General features: G+C 47.3%; 1 protein-coding gene across 4 annotated transcripts in view; it reads left to right on the top strand.

The window, feature by feature from the left end:
* The window catches only part of LOC126975850 (tyrosine-protein phosphatase 10D), an 87,905-nt gene that overhangs the window by 28,107 nt on the left and 38,116 nt on the right, over nt 1-21,682 (top strand). Inside the window, exons 12-15 of one of the 4 annotated variants that reach the window (XM_050823893.1) lie at nt 10,883-11,185; nt 16,634-16,924; nt 18,216-18,301; nt 21,207-21,432. In XM_050823893.1, coding sequence (XP_050679850.1) covers nt 10,883-11,185; nt 16,634-16,924; nt 18,216-18,301; nt 21,207-21,432 — 906 coding nt within the window. Of the gene's footprint in view, nt 1-10,882; nt 11,186-16,633; nt 16,925-18,215; nt 18,302-21,206; nt 21,433-21,477; nt 21,510-21,554; nt 21,587-21,631; nt 21,664-21,682 lie in introns of those variants that run through there. The other 3 variants (XM_050823923.1, XM_050823922.1, XM_050823921.1) reach the window with 3 other exon arrangements.

The following is a 21,682-nucleotide window of genomic DNA, read 5'->3' as shown; positions in this document are numbered from 1 at the left end:
TGGCGATCTTCTGGTATACCTAACACATAGATGGGCGGCGGCTATTAAAAGCAAGGTGGAAGGCCTGGCAGTTATCCTGGATATAGCGAAGGCCTTTGATCGTCTATAGTACAGGGCGCTCCTCTCAAAACTTCCATCATTTGGGCTTTTCGAGAGCTTATGCAAGTGGACCTCCAGCTTCCTCAATGGGCGCAGCATACAGGTCGTTGTCGACGGTTATTGCTCGATTCCAAAGCCCGTGAACGCTAGAGTGCCCCAAAGCTGTGTGCTATCTCCCACGCTCTTTCTTCTGCATATCAATGATATGTTGGACACCTCCAACATACATTGCTATTGCTATGCAGACGACAGCACTGGTGATGCCGTATACACGGGCCATGCAGGTCTCTCTCGGGAAATCGTCGACCAGTGATTTGTGTCTTCTAACGAGTCCTCTCTCGAGAAGGTCGCGGAATGGGGTAAATTGAACCTTGTCCAATTTAACCCCCAGAAAGTTTGCGCGTTTACCACAAAAAAAACCCCATTTGCCGTATCACCGCTCTTCGACAACACTTCCCTTAAAGCCTCGCCTTGTATCGGAATACTGGGTCTCGAAATCTCGAGCGATTGCCAATTCCGTGGCCATCTGGAGGGCAAAGCCAAATAAGTTTCGAAATGGCTGGGCGTCATTAATAGAGCATGGCAATACTTCGAGCCGGCCCACATCCTAGCGCTCTACAAAGCGCAGGTCCGGCCACACATGGAGTATTGCTGTAATGTAAATTGTAAATGTATACACTTCTACAATAAAGTCCCAGCCACTGTTCAGGCATTATCTATGAATAAATTTAAATGTTTTATAAAAAAATGGCTCTGTCGTAAATCCTATTACTCCACTGCTGAATATCTAAATGATCGGACAGCCTGGGACTAGATTGTGATTATTTTATAGCGATAGAAATGACTGTACAATATTGTATATTTTTATTGAAAAGAGCGCAAAAAAAAGAATGAAGAGTTTCTTGCGCCGCTTCTTCTCTCTCAGAGCGCCATTTGTTTCCGAAGCGGTAGTAGTATCTAGTAGTATAAGAAATGACATCAAAAAGAATTCTAAAGGAATCAGTTTTTTTTATGCCATCTCCGGTCTGGCGCACCCCAGTATCAGCTCGATCTATTTGACCGCGTGGAACGCGGAGCAGCTCGAATTGTCGGGGACACAGTGCTTTGTGAACGGCTGGATCACTTGGCGTTGCATAGAGATGTCGCTTCATTGTGTGTCTTCTACCGTATTTAGCACGGGGAGTGTTCCGAAGAGCTGTTTAACCTGATTCCACCTTCGCACCATTTGGATGTGTGGCGGTCCTCCACAGTGCGGTTTTCAAGGAGCTTTCTTCCTCGTACTACAAAGCTGTGGAATGAGCTTTCTTGTGCGGTGTTTCCAGGACGATAAGACATGGGTACCTTCAAAAAAAAAGCGCGTACTCCTTCCTTAAAGGCCGGCAACGCTCTTGTGATTCCTCTGGTGTTGCAAGAGAATGTGGGCGGCGGTGATCACTTAACACCAGGTGACCCGTGCGCTCGTTTGTCCACCTATTCCATAAAAAAAAATGTTTATGAATACTACCTTACATGTTATGTTATGATGTAATTTTTTTGAACACATATATTTTGATATCTTATAACCTAATAAAAGAGTAACCTTAAAATTAGGGACACTTTTTCAGAAGCACTTGATTAATTCTCTGTGAAAATATGTTTGTAAAAAAATGTTGTTCAATATCTTTTAATATCTAAAATTTATCATCAAAGTTATCATTTTTATTCTTCACATATTCTTACGTTTTGGTGACAAATTTAAATTGAATTTGTTTAACTTATTTACTCCGCTATTTTTCTGTAGTCTATATATTTTCGTGCTTGGTTTTTTTTATAAAAAAATATATCCTCGGTAAAAAACTACTCCTTTTTTAAATATCGTAAATGGTTAATTAAAACCTAAGTAAAATTGTACGGTGGTTTGGTTCCGTACAGAGTAAAACACAAGTTAGGCTCAAATGGTATATTGAAACCTTAACTTATGCTATATGGTAAAATGGTAAAATGTTGGTATGGTAATGAGCACGCGAATCGATCGGCGGCTTGTCGCGAACTGGTTACAATATTACTTAGGAAATAACGCGAGGCGACGTAAACGCTGACACGCGAAACGTGATGTACAGTCGACATGCTGTTGACCGTACATGCTGCCACCGCGAGAGAAGAAAGAGTGGTGGTGAAGATGGTACAAAAAAGAAATGGTTATGGTTAGCGAGTGACGTGAGACAAGGTGATAAACAAATTTGCATTATCTAATGGTAACCTTAATGTCTCTAGCCACAGTAATCACTAAAATTATGCCTATGCACTACAGGAGAAGTGGATTGGTCTTTCACTTCATCACTACACTTATCACTATTTTTACTAGCACTAGATTGCCCGTGGTTAACTACACTTACACACTGGTCACTAACACTATACACAAACGCTGCGTTCGTCAGACCCCGCGGCTCAGGGCGCGGCGGGTGCGACGCGGCTGGCCCTGCGCCAGCGGCTGCCGGCGCGGGCGGCGCGCTGGAGTCCTGGCGGCGGCTGCGGCGCGGGCACCACCGCCGCACGGCGTACGCGGCGGCCCCGGCCACCAGCACACCCGCCACCACGTATATCGCGACGTAGTGGTGAACGTCGTGATAAGATATACCACCCTTTAGACCACTCTCTGAATTCATTTGTTTTATTTTTGCGCCTATATCATCTAGCTCCTGATCGTAACCACCCATCACTGATGCTGGCTCCGAAATCAGCGACACGAACGTCTTATTCTGGTTAAAGATGTGGTTGATGGGGTGAATGTCTATCGCTGGTATATCCGTCTGTATGGTTAATGTATTGTTCTGAAGCCTCCGAGCATAAATGGTAATGTCTTGTCCTTTCAGAACACAATCTGGACCCAACCTAATAATGCCGCTATTATTAAGATGATTGGAAAACATTTGCTCTCCACAGATGATACGTACTGGATACGAGTCGCAGCAAAAGAAAAAGTATGTATTGACCTCGCTTAGCTGAGACCACCAATCTAGACATTTGGCAGTTTTGGTTCTGCACTGCTTCGTCTCCTGGTCTTTGGAGCACATGACGTCATCATGACTCATATGAGAAATTGGTTTTTCCAAAGGACAAAGTTGTGTCTCAGTATCTAAATGAAGACAATTATTTAATTCTAAGTGTGATATGGTCATAAATGAGTCTCTTCGTAAGTTGATCGCAATGTAATCCGAAACTGGAACTAGGGTGACCATGGTTTTGCCGTTCCGTCTTGGTACAGGATAAATTTTATATACTTGGTAATGGTCTCTACTCACTAATGGTATTCTAATTTCAAAAATAAAATAGTCATTTAGCATTTTCGCTCTGACCTTGAGTAAATGGTACATTTTGGTTAATTCTGTATGCGTGTTCTCTATTGGTAAACTTAAATCGTTGGACAATCTTCCGGAAATAATATTTAATTCTTCTAGAAGCTGGTCGGGTTTCAAAAGATGTATGTTGAACTTCCCAAAGTACACCTCCGAAACAGTATCTAAAAGAACATCCTGCACATTCTTCAAATTCGACTCCAAGCTGTTAGCTGCCATAGCGCATAATAAAAATTCATTATTGTTTTCCACGTCTTTCAATTGACTCTTGACATCATTGGTAGCGTTCTTTAACTGGTTAAGGTAATGAGTAAATATTTTATATTGTTTGTCAATTGAGCCTTGCATCCTCTTCAATACATTATATTCTGCTTCTATTACGGAAGTCTGGTTTTTCCATAGAGCAGCAAGATGGTTTTGGTTTTCCCTAATTAAATCGATGTCCTGAATATACTGCTTAGCGAATTGGTCATCGAGTACACCGAACAGCGCGTGTGCAACATTACCCACAGCGTTGATAAGGCCGCGCCTGCGCCGCGCGTGCCCGCGTGGGAACTGCTGCGTCGACAGAATGTTATTGTAATGCGATAACTCTGTATAACTGTGCTGTAATTGTATTAAAATAGATTCACAATGGTTTCTGACTGACGATTCCTTGCAAATATATTCCATATGATCAATATATTTGGATAACAATTTACTGCCTTGCCAATATGGTTTTAAATCGTAGTATACAACTAGTTTCCATTCGTCCTGAACTAATCGCATGGTTGATATTTTATCTAAATATAAACTTTGACTGTCGTTGAAGTTTATAGCGTTGTATGCACACGTGGCTGGTGAAAATAAAAAGGTAAACAACATAAGTGCCATGGTAAATAAATTAACAATTCCTCTTCTAGCTCGTCGCTTTGGTTTTGGTAAATCGTCGTTCGACTGGTGTTTCGGCTGGTTATGGTCAGTGGTTTCATGAATTTGGTTACTGTCTTCGTCGTTGGAGTGGTTAATAGGTAAAAGAGATAGTTTGACTACTGGTCGCTTCATAATGCCATTTTTGGTTTTAACAGAGACTACTCGAACTAGCCCATCTTGCCCCGGATGTAGCTGCACGATTCGACCGAGAGCCCATTTACCCGGTGGCAGGTTAGCATCGTGTATAATTACAATGCCGCCAACATTTAAATTTGGTTGTGAACGTCGCCACTTGGACCTAGCGTTCAACTGTGTGAGGTACTCCGCTCTCCATCTCTTCCACACATCTTGGTAAATCTTCTGCACTAACTGCCATCTGGTTCGTAAGTCGTGTTCTGACTCAACAATGGTCAATGTTGGTCCACTGGACAGAAAATGAGAAGGGGTCAAACAATCTAAGTCTTCGACGTCTTCACTCAGCGGGCACAGAGGTCTGGAGTTAAGGCATCCTTCTAGCTGAGCTAGAAGAGTAGAGAACTCCTCGTAGGTGAGTTTTTGTTCTCCTATTACTCGCTTCAGGTGGTATTTCAAGCTCTTCACTGCAGCCTCCCAGAGACCGCCTGCGCTTGGCCAAGATGGTGCGTTGAAGTGCCATTCTATCGACATTTCAGCTATTTCTGCATAAAACTGGTCATTCAATATGGTTTTCAAGTTAACAATCTCCTCTTGCAAAACTCTATTTGCTTTTATAAAGTTCGTCCCGTTGTCACTGTAAATGTGACCGGGCGATCCTCTCCTGGCCGCAAGTCTTCTGAGGGCTGCCAAAAATGCTGAGGCGGTGAGATCAGAGACCAACTCCAAATGTACAGCCTTGGTCGCCATACACACGAAGACGGCGACATATCCTTTGGTACATCTCACTGATCTACCCTTCGCAGACTTGACGTCAACAAAACCAGTAAAATCAACCCCCAAATGGTAAAAGGGGCGGGTCCTGTTGATTCTTGCAGGTGGTAAGTCTCCCATCAACTGGTCGTGTTTCAGGGGGTCGTGCCTTCTACATAGCACACATCTCCGTAGCCTCTTCTTTACAGCATTGTTTCCTCCCAGGATCCAATATTCTTGACGCAGCCAAGCAAGGGTTAACCGGGGACCCCCATGAAAGGTCATCTTATGCGCGTGGTCAATAATCATGTCAGTAAGCAAATGGTTATGTGGTAAAATACACGGATGTTTCATACTATCTTCTATTTTGGCGTTGGTCAATCGCCCCCCAACCCTCAAGAGCCCCTGGTTATCAATAAATGGTTTCAATTTTAATAATTTACTCTTAGGGTTAGGTTGGTTATGGTTTTTAATATATTGTATATCTTCTAAAAATTCTACTTGTTGTATATGCCTTATAATTAAGTTTTTAGCTTTTCTTATTTCTAATATAGTTAAGTAGTTTGTTTTATTAGTATTAAATGACTTAGGTGTAAAACGTAACACCCACGCAAGCACTCTTGAAGCTCGCGTAAAATCGCTGTATCTGCTAACTATACTATCTATAACCTTGTTTTGATATTTAATTGTGTTTACATTTATATTTAATAATGGTTTTTTAAGCTCTTCGCAGGTTGTATATAATTTATTGGTTAATTTGGACTCTTCAAACGATCGTAGCCAGTGGGGACCTATCCACCACATGGAATGGTTAATCAGCTGTTCTGTGGTAATGCCTCTACTTGCGCAGTCAGCTGGGTTGTCCTTTGTTGACACATAATGCCAGCTACTCGATGGTATAATGTCAATGACCTGCTTCACCCTATTCGCGACGAATGGTTTCCATTTACATGGGTCGCCGTTGAGCCAGCCTAACACAGCTGTCGAATCAGACCAACCGTAGATTTTGATGTTGTAATCTGATAGGCATTTACAGGTGATCTTCATGACCTTGGTAAGTAGAACCGCTGCACATAACTCTAATCTAGGTAACGATACATTTTTCTTTACAGGTACGAGACGAGACTTCGAAGCTACTAATACTACAGAAGACTGGTTGCTGGTAATATTGTTGACTCTGCAGTATACAACACAAGCGTAGGCATTTTGTGATGAATCACAAAACCCATGTAATTCAATGGTGTCGTTCTTAGAAGACTGCAACCACCTTGGTATGGTAATATGGCTAATTTTCGTGATGTCAGCCTCTATGGTTTTCCATTTTGTGTTGATGTCAGCTGGTAATTCGTCGTCCCACAGAAGATTTAAGAGCCATACTTCCTGGAAGAGTAGTTTCAACTTGGTGGTAACTGGTGAAAGCCATCCAAGCGGATCAAATATCTTCGATATATTCGAGAGTAAACTTCTTTTGGTGAGTTTACTGACTGGTTCGGAATTCAATTGAAAAGTGAAATAATCTTCGTCGGGATGCCACTTAAGTCCTAATGCCTTGGTTGATTCCTGGTATTTAAAAACATATGCTTGGTCTTCGCATGGTAACTGGTTATCTGGTAGTACATCTGGTTGATTTGACGACCACTTCCTTAGATTGAATCCACCTAACTTAAGGAGATTTATGAGGTCGGAAATCAGCCTCTTTGCAGACTGGAGGTCATGATGTCCATGGAGGAGGTCATCCATGTAGAGCCTGGTAGCCAGAACTTCTGCTGCTTCTGGGTAACGGTGACCTTCATCCTTAGCCAGACGTTTCAATGTCATCATGGCTAGGAATGGTGCGGCCTTGGTGCCGTATGTGACAGTGGTAAGTTGGTATTCTTCTAATGGTTGCTTTTCAGAGTCCCTCCACACGATCTTCTGGAGCGGCTGGTCATCATCATGGACATCTATAAATCTGAACATCTTCTCTATATCGGCTGTGAAGGCTATTTGGTACTGCCTCCACTTTAATATGAGAGTAAACAAATCCTCTTGTAAATTTGGTCCAGAGTACATAAGGTCATTCAACGAAAGTCCAGTCGAAGTTTTCGCTGAGGCATTAAAAACAACTCGCGTGGCAGTCGTCGTGGAATCCGTTCTGATTACACAATGGTGAGGTAAATAGCACTGAAGTATCGGATTACTATTACATTTCTTCATATGGTTTAAATTAATATATTCATGGATAAATTGTTTGTAGTTCTGTTCGATAATTTTATTTTTACAAAATCTGCGTTCTAATTGCCGAAATTGGGCTACGGCTTTGGTTTTAGACTCACCCAATTTTTCGGTAATCTCTGGTTTTAATGGTAACCGTACAACATAACGTCCGTCTGGTTTGCGCGTAGTATGCTGTTGATAATGATGAAGGCAATGGTTATCTTCATCCGTAATATTTACAGAGTTGTCTGAGATATCTTCAATCTCCCAGAACCGCTGTATATCCTGCAAGTCGACCATGACGACGTTGCAATATGTTTGGTTTGGTTTTATGGTACCACTAAGAATCCAACCGAGCTTGGTATTTTGCGCGATTGGTAGTGATGTGCCATTACGAATTAAACCTGGTAAAATAATTAATTCGTAAACTTCAACGCTTAAAATTAAATCTATTGGTCTACTTTTATAAAACTCTGGATCTGCGAGTGGTAAATTTTGTAAATACGGCCAAGCTGGTTTTTCTAATGTTTCGTGTGGTAAATTCCCGACGACATGCTTCATCACATAGGCTTCCGTTTTAAATGTGAAATTATTATGAAGAGATGACACTGAAAGCTGTGCGACTCCCTTACTATTGTTGGCTTTTGCGCCTACTCCGACCACCACACAGTGGCGCTTAATCCTGGGTAGGCCTAAAAGTTGAGCGGCATTCTCTGTAATGAGAGATGACTCCGCGCACGGGTCTATGAGGGCTCGCATGGTATGGTGACAGCCATCCATAGACATAATATTAACTTTAGCTGTTGCTAATAATTTGGGCATGGTTTCTTGTGGGGCATTGGTAACGCATATATTGGATTTTCTAGGAGAATTTTCGATCTCGGTATTTCTAGAAGTAGATGGTGCAAAAGTGACAAGAGCATTATGCAGAAGAGTATTATGCTGCTGGTTACAAAAACGGCAAGTTTTTTCCGAAGAACATTCCTTGTCATAATGGTTAATTAAACAGTTTTTACATAATTTGTTGGATTCAATGACCTTAAGTCGATTCAGCGGTGCGGATTCTAGAAATTGTTTGCATTTAAACAATTCATGGCAACACGTTTTACAGAGTATGCATTTCCGTTGTGGCGCAATATGTACTGGTTTCGTATTGACGTGGTTTATTACAGCTGGTCTTGGTTTAAAATTTCTGTTCATAAAATTATGTAAATGGTTATTGGTATGCTTTTCAGCCCATGGTTTTTGGTATTGGTTTTGGTGTACCTGGGATGAATTTGATTTGTTGAAGTCCTGCTTACGACGAGAGCTTTCTAACGAAGTAAATTTAATTTCTAAAAATTTCAAAAAATCTAACAAAGTAGGCAATTCTTTTGGATTCTTAAGCGACACAATGTAATCATTATGGGTTTCAGTATCTAACTTTTGGCACAAAATATAGACGATCAATGGGTCCCAGTTGGAAATGTCGATGCCCATTGCTTTTATAGAGTTAAGACACTCGTTGGTGGTGTCATGTAACTTTTTGATGACCGCTGCAGATTGATGTTGAATCGTAGGCATGGTTAGTAACAATTGTATGTGAGAATTAAATATTAACCTAGTATTATGGTAACGTTGGTTTAATATGTCCCAGCATACTTCGTAGTTTTCAGAATTGATGCGTAAATGGTGAACTAATTTTTCAGCCTCGCCACGGAGCTTACTTTTCAAGAATTGCATTTTCTGCGCATTTGGTAAAGATTTATTATGGTGAATTGTTTCGGAGAATAAATCTTTAAAACATATCCAATCTTGGTAGTTTCCGCTGAAGGTGGGAATGTCCATTTGTGGGGTTGAACGTTCCCTGTAAGATGACGACCACATCTGTCTGTTCACTGCCTTCTTCATGGTGTTGTATTTCTTCTCCATCTCAGCGAATGCTGTCTCATACTCTTCGTTGTCGAGCAGCCCTTCGCTGTCGATGTCCCAGTGAAGAGAATCGATGACCGACCATCTTGATTGGATAGTTCGTAAAATATCTTCGAACTCCCAGCGGTCGGAGCAGCTTTCAAGGTCGACAGCCTCTATGGTACGGGATAGCGCCTTGAAGTTGCTCTTCTGCTTTCGCAGCATTTCTTCGACCCTACTGGAGTTGCCCTGGTTCGATAGCTTTGGTGCAGGGAAGCTAAAAGAGGGACCCTCCTGAGCGGGAGAGAAAATATCGCGCCTATCTGAGCCCTGCGATAATGGTGTAGCAGGTCTCAGTAATGGTTTGCTGGGATCGCTGGTTACGTAATTAGAAATCATATTCCTAACTTCCTGGTAAAAATCTTTCGTCCGCTGGTAATGGTTTTCCGCGAAGTAGCGATGGTTAGGGTCTTCAAACTCAGCACAAAGCCTAGTATGGTTGGTCTGGAATTCACTCCAGTACGAGTCTAAAGCGTTGAGACGTTTTTCAATATAGGCGGGTGTCTTTCGTTCTGGCCCGTCCTTCTTGAAATTAACACACTGCGTGTTAATCGCGGACATAATCTGGTTTTGGGTGGTTAATAGAGCCTCCATGGTTACGGGTCAAAAGAGAGTGGTAAAGAGTGGTGAGTGATAAAAAGGAAAGATCTTACTTGAAGACTGGTACGTGGTGACCTGGTGTGTCCTCAGCAGTCTCCCCGTTGGTAGTCGCTGGTAGTATCGCCGATCTGGTGAACTGGTTACACTCCACACACAAGCACTTTGGTCAACACTAATTTGGTTCACTACACACGCGACGAATTTTGGTTAAAATGGTTAACTGGTTAACAAAAGGCCGAAGGACCACAATGTCCTTGGAATGGTTAAAAAAAATTCTGGTCACTGGTTAACAAAAGGCCGAAGGACCACAATGTCCTTGGAATGGTTAAAAAAAATTCTGGTCACTGGTTAACAAAAGGCCGAAGGACCACAATGTCCTTGGAATGGTTAAAAAAAATTCTGGTCACTGGTTAACAAAAGGCCGAAGGACCACAATGTCCTTGGAATGGTTAAAAAAAATTCTGGTCACTGGTTAACAAAAGGCCGAAGGACCACAATGTCCTTGGAATGGTTAAAAAAAATTCTGGTCACTGGTTAACAAAAGGCCGAAGGACCACAATGTACGGTGGTTTGGTTCCGTACAGAGTAAAACACAAGTTAGGCTCAAATGGTATATTGAAACCTTAACTTATGCTATATGGTAAAATGGTAAAATGTTGGTATGGTAATGAGCACGCGAATCGATCGGCGGCTTGTCGCGAACTGGTTACAATATTACTTAGGAAATAACGCGAGGCGACGTAAACGCTGACACGCGAAACGTGATGTACAGTCGACATGCTGTTGACCGTACAAAAATAAAGAAAACACATGCGCGCACGCTCTGCAAATCCGCGGTGCGCCGTGACTCAGACCGCACACAAAGATGGCGGCGTGACATTGTAACCATGTTGTTGCCGGTGCAGGTCCGCTGCCGCCCGCGTGGATGTCGGTGGAGCGCGCCACGTCCAACTCGGTGGCGGTGGTGTGGCGCGGGCCCGGCGGCGGCGCCGTGGGCGCGTACCAGCTGCGGTACCGCGCGGGCGGCGGCGCCTGGCTCGCGGCGCCCGGCTCGCCGCTGCCGGCGGGCGCCGCGCGCGCCGAGCTCGCCAACATGACGCACGGCGAGCGGTACGCGCTGCAGCTGGACGCGCTGAGCGAGGCGCCGCCCGAGCGCCCGCACCTCGCCGTCGACAGCGGCCGCCCGCTGCTCGCGCACCACACCGTGCGTGAGTACACCCTCATTGTTAACAAGCGCCTGGCTCGCGGCGCCCGGCTCGCCGCTGCCGGCGGGCGCCGCGCGCGCCGAGCTCGCCAACATGACGCACGGCGAGCGGTACGCGCTGCAGCTGGACGCGCTGAGCGAGGCGCCGCCCGAGCGCCCGCACCTCGCCGTCGACAGCGGCCGCCCGCTGCTCGCGCACCACACCGTGCGTGAGTACACCCTCATTGTTAACAAGCGCCTGGCTCGCGGCGCCCGGCTCGCCGCTGCCGGCGGGCGCCGCGCGCGCCGAGCTCGCCAACATGACGCACGGCGAGCGGTACGCGCTGCAGCTGGACGCGCTGAGCGAGGCGCCGCCCGAGCGCCCGCACCTCGCCGTCGACAGCGGCCGCCCGCTGCTCGCGCACCACACCGTGCGTGAGTACACCCTCATTGTTAACAAGCGCCTGGCTCGCGGCGCCCGGCTCGCCGCTGCCGGCGGGCGCCGCGCGCGCCGAGCTCGCCAACATGACGCACGGCGAGCGGTACGCGCTGCAGCTGGACGCGCTGAGCGAGGCGCCGCCCGAGCGCCCGCACCTCGCCGTCGACAGCGGCCGCCCGCTGCTCGCGCACCACACCGTGCGTGAGTACACCCTCATTGTTAACAAGCGCCTGGCTCGCGGCGCCCGGCTCGCCGCTGCCGGCGGGCGCCGCGCGCGCCGAGCTCGCCAACATGACGCACGGCGAGCGGTACGCGCTGCAGCTGGACGCGCTGAGCGAGGCGCCGCCCGAGCGCCCGCACCTCGCCGTCGACAGCGGCCGCCCGCTGCTCGCGCACCACACCGTGCGTGAGTACACCCTCATTGTTAACAAGCGCCTGGCTCGCGGCGCCCGGCTCGCCGCTGCCGGCGGGCGCCGCGCGCGCCGAGCTCGCCAACATGACGCACGGCGAGCGGTACGCGCTGCAGCTGGACGCGCTGAGCGAGGCGCCGCCCGAGCGCCCGCACCTCGCCGTCGACAGCGGCCGCCCGCTGCTCGCGCACCACACCGTGCGTGAGTACACCCTCATTGTTAACAAGCGCCTGGCTCGCGGCGCCCGGCTCGCCGCTGCCGGCGGGCGCCGCGCGCGCCGAGCTCGCCAACATGACGCACGGCGAGCGGTACGCGCTGCAGCTGGACGCGCTGAGCGAGGCGCCGCCCGAGCGCCCGCACCTCGCCGTCGACAGCGGCCGCCCGCTGCTCGCGCACCACACCGTGCGTGAGTACACCCTCATTGTTAACAAGCGCCTGGCTCGCGGCGCCCGGCTCGCCGCTGCCGGCGGGCGCCGCGCGCGCCGAGCTCGCCAACATGACGCACGGCGAGCGGTACGCGCTGCAGCTGGACGCGCTGAGCGAGGCGCCGCCCGAGCGCCCGCACCTCGCCGTCGACAGCGGCCGCCCGCTGCTCGCGCACCACACCGTGCGTGAGTACACCCTCATTGTTAACAAGCGCCTGGCTCGCGGCGCCCGGCTCGCCGCTGCCGGCGGGCGCCGCGCGCGCCGAGCTCGCCAACATGACGCACGGCGAGCGGTACGCGCTGCAGCTGGACGCGCTGAGCGAGGCGCCGCCCGAGCGCCCGCACCTCGCCGTCGACAGCGGCCGCCCGCTGCTCGCGCACCACACCGTGCGTGAGTACACCCTCATTGTTAACAAGCGCCTGGCTCGCGGCGCCCGGCTCGCCGCTGCCGGCGGGCGCCGCGCGCGCCGAGCTCGCCAACATGACGCACGGCGAGCGGTACGCGCTGCAGCTGGACGCGCTGAGCGAGGCGCCGCCCGAGCGCCCGCACCTCGCCGTCGACAGCGGCCGCCCGCTGCTCGCGCACCACACCGTGCGTGAGTACACCCTCATTGTTAACAAGCGCCTGGCTCGCGGCGCCCGGCTCGCCGCTGCCGGCGGGCGCCGCGCGCGCCGAGCTCGCCAACATGACGCACGGCGAGCGGTACGCGCTGCAGCTGGACGCGCTGAGCGAGGCGCCGCCCGAGCGCCCGCACCTCGCCGTCGACAGCGGCCGCCCGCTGCTCGCGCACCACACCGTGCGTGAGTACACCCTCATTGTTAACAAGCGCCTGGCTCGCGGCGCCCGGCTCGCCGCTGCCGGCGGGCGCCGCGCGCGCCGAGCTCGCCAACATGACGCACGGCGAGCGGTACGCGCTGCAGCTGGACGCGCTGAGCGAGGCGCCGCCCGAGCGCCCGCACCTCGCCGTCGACAGCGGCCGCCCGCTGCTCGCGCACCACACCGTGCGTGAGTACACCCTCATTGTTAACAAGCGCCTGGCTCGCGGCGCCCGGCTCGCCGCTGCCGGCGGGCGCCGCGCGCGCCGAGCTCGCCAACATGACGCACGGCGAGCGGTACGCGCTGCAGCTGGACGCGCTGAGCGAGGCGCCGCCCGAGCGCCCGCACCTCGCCGTCGACAGCGGCCGCCCGCTGCTCGCGCACCACACCGTGCGTGAGTACACCCTCATTGTTAACCGACTGCAAAACGAGGAGGTTCTCAATTCGATCGGCATTTTTTTTGTGTATGTATACCGAATACTCTGAGATTTATGACCCGATTTATGTAATTCTTCTTTAGTTCGATCCAGAATAGATGCCATTGCGGCCCATAAAAATTTTACATAGTTTTCCCCAATAGTTTTTAATTTTTTTATGAAAATTTTAGCCAATGTGGATGGTATTATTGTTTTTTGTGTAGGACTTCTTTAGGAGTTTTCATTCAGGTGACTATATATATATTTTTTTTTTCTAATATTTACTATCTTGCAATCTGCCTAATCACTTGGCATTTAGCTTGAGGTTTCACAACTCTAATTCATCTTGGAATGGTATTAGTCCAGTGAACAATCCATTTTTAGTTTGACCATTGGTACTATCAGGTCGCGGTGAAGTTGGATGTTGGTGATATACTAAGGTGAATTTGTTATGATTCACAGCATTTTAGACTAAAAGTGTTGGAGAATTTCCGGGTTTGAATTTGATGCAATTCTCCATAGCTAAATTCCGTAGGACCACTTAGGTTTTAATATACTTTTATACAGGAGTAATTTATTACAGAGAAACAATTTTGAGTGCCGTGACATTAGCCAGTACATGTTTCTGAGTTATATGCCAAGTGCTTTTCTTTCATTGAAAATATGTTTTTTCCATGTCAGTCTTCTGTCCATGAGTATACCCAAATATCGCACTTCCTCGCAATGAGCTATTTCAATGTTATTCAATTTTACTGGAGCCATGTCTAAGTGTGAAGGTCATATGAGCAGATTTGGACTCATTCGCTTTGATGCGCCAGTCGCGCAGCGACACGGATATCTCATCAAGACTTCGTTGTAGCATATTGGATGCAATTTCCGAATCTTCATGAGTAGATAACACTGCTGTATCATCAGCAAAGGTGCCCACAAGCACATTAGGTAGGTCAAACGTATATAATAGGTATAGACTGGACTCATAACACCTCCTTGTGGGACTCATAACACCTCCTTGTGGGACTCCCGCCTTAATGTAATATAAGTCAGATTATTCTTCACCAAGCCTTACATAAAAGTGACGTCGAGTAAGATAAGATTTTAAAAATAGATAGAACTTTGGAGGAAGGATTTTCAATATCTTGTAATAGTAGGCCTTGGTGCCAAACTCGGTCAAAAGCTTGCGAGATATCGAGGAAGGCTGCCGAGCAGTACTTTCTTTTTTAAAAAGCGGTATTGATCTCATTGACTAGTCGATGAACCTGTTCAGCGGTTCCATGAGCCTCACGAACTCCAAATTGGTGCGAAGGGATTATATTTGATTTATTAATTTCTGGTAGATGTCTTTTCATAACGAGGGTTTCCAACAGTTTACAAGCTATTGGCAGTAGGCTTATGGGGCGATTTGATGTAGCTTTATTTGGTTCCTTTCCAAGATTAAGGATAAGGATTATTTCAGCTGTTTTCCATCGCTCAGGAATGAATGCGCGTTTTAAAATAGCATTGTATATTTGTGTCAATAATATAATGCCTATGTCAGGGTAATTCTTTCAATGTTTTTGCTGTTATGGGATCATAGGTACCTTTTTTGAGTCTAGTTTACGAATGGTATGGTATTGTTTTGGAAAAACATCTGATCGGAAGTTATAGCTGATGCGTCAACGACATGCTTTCCTTAGCCTCGTCTATTTTAGTTGATCCTAAGTCGGGATTAGAAGTAAATACGCTAGACAAATGTTCACCGAATAATTTTGCTCTATCTGCATCAGTTCTTGCCCAGCTTCCATCTTCTTTACGTAAGGGTGATTGGAAAGTGATAGGTCATTTAACACTTTTCATGACTTTCCATAGTGAATAATCACGTTACGCAAAAAGTTGTCAGAATTTTCGTTTCTAACTTTGCTTAGCGTATTTTTAAGATTTTTGACCAGGCTGTTATATATTCGTTCATGTTCCGGAGATCTTGATTCTCGATACGTTTTCCTAGCTTGTCTCTTTTTTTGTACCAGATCCACTACAATTTGAGGATAAGTCGGTATGTAATCATTATCGCTATGAACTGTAGGAGTAGCTTCCCACGCCGCCGTTTGGACACACTTATTAAATATCTCTACAGCATTAGTTATTTCACAGTCAGATTTAAATGGGATTTGGGTAGTCATATTATCCTTTAATCGTTGTCTTAATTAATTTTAATCCAATCCGTGTTTTTACTGTAAAGTTTACAGGGTATCTTTATTAGCACAGGCTTATTGCGTAGTTCAGCTATGATTGCGGTATGATCAGAAGATAAATCTAAGCTGGATGTACAGCACAAAGATGACGCCGGAATGCCTTTAGTGACAAAGAAGTCAACCAGATCAGGTTTCTTATCATCACATTCTTGACATCACTGGGCCAGTAAGTTGGTTCGCCGGTAGATGATCAACTTGGAGGTTGAGCTGGTGTATTGTTTTACTGAGTTCACGTCCCTTTGGAGTTATAATGCGTGATCCCCAGTCAATATGTTTCGCATTATAATTATAACCTCCTGCAAAGAATTTGTTGCCCAGCGTTTGAAAGAACGAAGTGTAGCTGTCATTTTTAAGGTTGTGCCTAGGGGGAATGTAAAGGGCTGAAATTGTTAGCGGATCTCTAAAGGATTCAATTACAATATTAGTAGCTTAACTTTATCTAATTTTAACTTTATTTATCTAATTATAGCTCTAGACGGTGGTGATAGATCATCATTTAAGAAATGATGCATTGGATTCAAAATTCATAGTCAATATGGCGGGACTCGATATCTTAAAACAAGTTGAAAGAGCGACATCTCAAGTCAATTTAAGTAAAGTAGATCCTGTAGATGGAGCCACAACCTGAGACTTGAACAAGACATATCAAGATTTACGAACCATACGCCACTCGAACGAACCCGAGAGGTTCGAGTCCCGCATCGTTCATAAATGTTTAACTTGAAAAATTTGTGGCAGGTCCCAACCCGGTGTCGAACGTAGCGCAACTTGCCGACACCCGCAACTTGACCCTGGAGTGGCCGCGTCCCGAAGGGCGCGTGGACTGGTACCGCGTGGCGTGGTGGCCGCAGGAGGAGGAGGGCGTGGCGGAGGTGCCCGCGGACGCCAGCGTGCGGAACGTGAGCGCGGCCGAGGGCGGAGGCCGAGCTGTGCTGGGCGCGCTCACCCCGGGCTGGGGCTACGGCGTGGCCGTCACGGCGCACGCCTACAACCTGACCAGCGACGTGTTCACCATGCACACGCGCACACGTGAGTCACACACACCGCCTTGCAACTGTCACGTGATGTGTGTCGCAGGCCTCGTGTACACGACACGCTTTCTTTTTTGAAGTGAAAACTTCTTTAGAATCGTTGTGATTTGAAAGTCGATGAAACGAAAAAGCGACATTAAAAGGAGACAGACACAAGCACAGAACTTAGCGTGGGAGAAAATGAGATAGAAAGCGTTATACAATGTTTTGGTACTAGGCGATCATAGTTGAAGAAGAGTTTGTCTTATGTATGACGCAAGTATACCTTAATATATTCTGACACCAGGAGAACATAAATATGGTAGCGGTGATAGTAATGGCTTTCATTGCGTTTGAAATCATGTGTCATCCTAACAACATGTACCAGGACTTCATATGCAGTTTTGAGGTTCATGCACAATGCAGGTTTCACTTCTGACATGTGTACTTTGTACGCACGCATTTTTTTTAATGAAAATACGACGATACGAGCAGGATGGTCAACTGATGGTTGATTGATACACCCTGCCCATTACAATGCAGTGGGACTCAGGATTCTTGAAAACCCAAGATTTCTGATCGGCTCAGAGAGACATAAGATGTTAAGTCATTTGCCCAGTAATTTCACTAGCTACGGCGCCCTTCAGACCAAAGTACAATAATGTTTACACATTACTGCTTCACGGCAGAAATATGCGCCGTTATGGGTACCACACCCATAATCTAGCCGGCATCCTGTGCAAAGGAACCTCCTATTGGAAGTTGTTTCTTAACCGTACGGTTAACAAAACGTACAATCATGTACATGGCACAGCAAAGCCACCGTTTGAGACATCGGCCAGGTGCCGCTCAGTTAAGATTTTTCAGATGAGAGCGTATAAAATCTGTAACGAAAATGTCAATAACCAAAAACTATCCACAGCCAATTAACCGATGACTTTCACGGCAAAAAACCGTGTGCCATCAAGCGGCCACACGCATGTGGCCTTACACAACTATCTCTCGAATTTAAATATTACATGACCCGTGTTTAAGTTAAAATTAAGTTGGTTATATTTGTACCAGAACTTCATTGCTTGATTTATATTATGATATAATTATTTATACAGTGCGTAGGTACATAAATTTTTTACCCATTTGGCTACTTAGTTTGCCCCAGATGGTATTTCAGTTAAAACTACAGTTTAACAAAAAAAAGTGTATCCAAAGTAAAATATGGAATTTAATAAATATCTCTTTATCCGTTCTCTTACTCTTGCCTTAACTTTTTCGATTAAATGTAATGTTTTATAATTGAACAATAAACCCAGGACCGTTGATTCTATCGGAGATGACGATTGTGACCGAGAATGGCGGCGACGACTCCGATGACAACGACACGCTGCCCGCTTTTCTCGTGAGTTCCACTTGCATTCACTTGCATTCACTTGCATTATCATTCCCTTTAACTGAACACACATCTGCTTACATGGATATCTGGGTATTTTATAACAATGACCTATTGAAACTATGGTTTGTAAGTAGCCTTAGCCAGCCGTGAGTTTTCGTATGATCGCTTTTATTAAATTTTTTTTAATATGTCAAATAAAACACTATCGGCCATATAAGTTACCGTGGTATAAAGTTATATCTGATAAGCTTTTGGTTTTCCTTAAATAAATAAATAAATAACAAACCCAGAATATGAAAAATTTTGAATATATTGCTCACAACATTCAATACAATGATAATTTTGAAGTTTTCCGAATTACAGGCGTTCGAATAAACCAATAATTATAGTATTATATCATTATACGTAAAGTTATCCTTAAACCATGTTTATTTGTAAGGCCGTGTGATTCTAACAATTATTACATGATATACACGTGACTAGCGTATAGTCGCCGTCTCGGCAATTTTGAGGGTAGGGACCTGTTCACTCTCTGGTTCCGCGTAGATGTAGAGGACCGCGTCCGCATCTATGCGTGTGTCTACAGGTCCCATAGTGGTAACGCAGAAACCGATTATCTCATGGGCTGCGTTCAAGCGGCAATTGACGACGTGCTTGCACAGATCCCCTCCACTGAAATCGTAGTCTTGGGTGATTTCAACGGGCACAATGCCGAATGGCTTGGATCACGTACCACAGACTACGCAGGGCGATCTGTGCATAATTTTGCATTGGCGTATGGTAAGCTCTGTAGTACCGATCGGTGGCAGATCACAGCCCTGGTTCGATGCGTCAGTTAAAGCAGCATCTGACTGCAAAAAACATGCGCATCGAACTTGGGTTGCGGCGCTGGGCACAAAGGATCCGAACTGCATAGTTCTTAAGAGGAAATACAACCGTGCCTCCAGATTTTTTAAGCGGCAAATCGCCCGTGTACAATTAAAACACGTCGTCAAAATCGGTGAGCAGCTTTCCAGTTACCCGACCGGAACACGCAAGTTCTGGTCGTTGTCGAAAGCTGCTCTTGGTAACTTCAGCCAGCCGTCTATGCCGCCGTTGCACATGAGGAATGACACCCTGGCCCATACGGCAAAAGAGAAGGCCGATCTCTTGTGCGCTCTTTTCGCCTCCAACTCGACTCTTGACGACAACGGAAAAACACCGCCGAACATCCCGCGGTGTCAGAGCTCTATGCCTGAAGTATAGTTCAGACAGAAAACTGTTAGGCGAGCTCTGTTTTCGTTGGACGTCAGGAAGTCGAGCGGGCCGGATGGCATTTCTTCAATCGTGCTTAGAACGTGTGCCTCTGAGTTGACGCCGGTGCTAATGCATTTATTCCGGCACTCTTATTCCAAAGGTGTAGTCCCTCACTCATGGAAGTCAGTCCTTGTCCATCCGATCCAAAAAAAGGAGACAGTTCGACTACAACAAACTACAGGCCTATAGCCATTATCTCCCTGCTTTCCAAAATCATGGGGAGCCTAATTAACCTCCAGCTCTCGGTATACCTCGAGGGTCACCAGTTGATCAACGACCGGCAGACGGCTTTCGCCATGGTCGGTCGACTGGCGATCTTCTGGTATACCTAACACATAGATGGACTATTAAAAGCAAGGGGGAAGGCCTGGCAGTTAGCCTGGATACAGCGAAGGCCTTTGATCGTGTATGGCACAAGGCGCTCCTCTCTAAACTTCCATCATTTGGGCTTCCCGAGAGCTTGTGCAAGTAGACCTCCAGCTTCCTCACTGGGCGCAGCATACAGGTCGTTGTCGATGGACATTGCTCGAACCCGAAGCCCGTGAATGCTGGAGTGCCCCAAGGCTGTGTGCTATCTCCTACGCTGTTTCTTCTGTATATCAATGATATGTTGGACACCTCCAAGGCCATGCAGGTCTCTCTCGGGAAATCGTCGACCAGTGCCGGGAGAAACTTGTGTCTTCTATCGAGTCCTCTCTTGAGAAGGTTGCGGAATGGGAACCTTGTCCAATTTAATCCCCAGAAGACTCAAGTTTGCGCGTTTACCACTAAAAAAACCCCATTTGTCGTATCACCGCTCTTCGACTACACTTCCCTAAAAGTCTCGCCTAGTATCGGAATACTGGGTCTCGAAATCTCGAGCGATTGCCAATTTCGTGGCCATCTGGAGGGCAAAGCCAAATTGGCTTCAAAGAAACTGGGCGTCATTAATAGAGCACGGCAAAACTTCAAGCCGGCCCACATTCTAGCGCTGTACAATGCGCAGGTCCGGCCACACATGGAGTATTGCTGTCATCTCTGGTCTGACGCACCACAGTATCAGCTCGATCCATTTGACCGCGTGCAACGCAGAGCAGCTCGAATTGTCGGGGACCCAGTACTCTGTGAACGGCTGGATCACTTGGCGTTGCGTAGAGTCGCTTCATTGTGTCTCTTCTACCGCATTTATCACGGGGAGTGTTCGGAAAAGCTGTTTAACCTAATTCCTGCCGCCGAATTCCACCTTCGCACGACACGCCACAAGTTAGAATATCATCTTCGCCATCTGGATGTGTGGCGGTCCTCCACAGTGCGGTTTACAAGGAGCTTTCTTCCACATACTACAATGCTGTGGAATGAACTTCTTTGTGCGGTGTTTCCGGGACGATACGACATGGGTACCTTCAAAAAAGCGCGTACACCTTCCTTAAATCGAATTCGAATCCCGGTAGGTGCAAGCATTTATATGATGAATATGGATGTTTGTTTCCAAGTCATGGATGTTTATATATATTTATGTATGTTTAAGTAAGTATATTGTATTAAATATATCGTTGTCTTGCAACCCATAACACAGGCTATATGCCTAATTTGGGGCAAGCAGCAGGCCTGCAATGTATAATATCGATATGTCCAGGTGATCTACACGCGCACGCCCGAGTCGGCGACGCGGTTCGACTCGTACCGCGTGCGGTTGGAGGGCGGGCGCGGCGAGGCGGCGCGGGAGCTGACCCGGCCGTCGACGGCGCCCTCGCAGCAACTGGCGTTCCGCGCGCTGGTGCCGGGCCGCCTCTACAACATCACCATGTGGACGCTGTGCCGCAACGTCACCTCGCACCCCGTGCAGCGCCAGGCGCGTCTCTGTGAGTCGCTCTTTATTGTGTCCCGGGCCGCCTCTACAACGTCACCTCGCACCCCGTGCAGCGCCAGGCGCGTCTCTGTGAGTCGCTCTTTATTGTGTCCCGGGCCGCCTCTACAACGTCACCTCGCACCCCGTGCAGCGCCAGGCGCGTCTCTGTGAGTCGCTCTTTATTGTGTCCCGGGCCGCCTCTACAACGTCACCTCGCACCCCGTGCAGCGCCAGGCGCGTCTCTGTGAGTCGCTCTTTATTGT

This window comes from Leptidea sinapis, chromosome 38 (genome assembly GCF_905404315.1).
Source record: "Leptidea sinapis chromosome 38, ilLepSina1.1, whole genome shotgun sequence".
Classification (NCBI taxonomy): domain Eukaryota; kingdom Metazoa; phylum Arthropoda; class Insecta; order Lepidoptera; family Pieridae; genus Leptidea; species Leptidea sinapis.
This window is presented reverse-complemented; position numbering and strand designations above follow the sequence as displayed.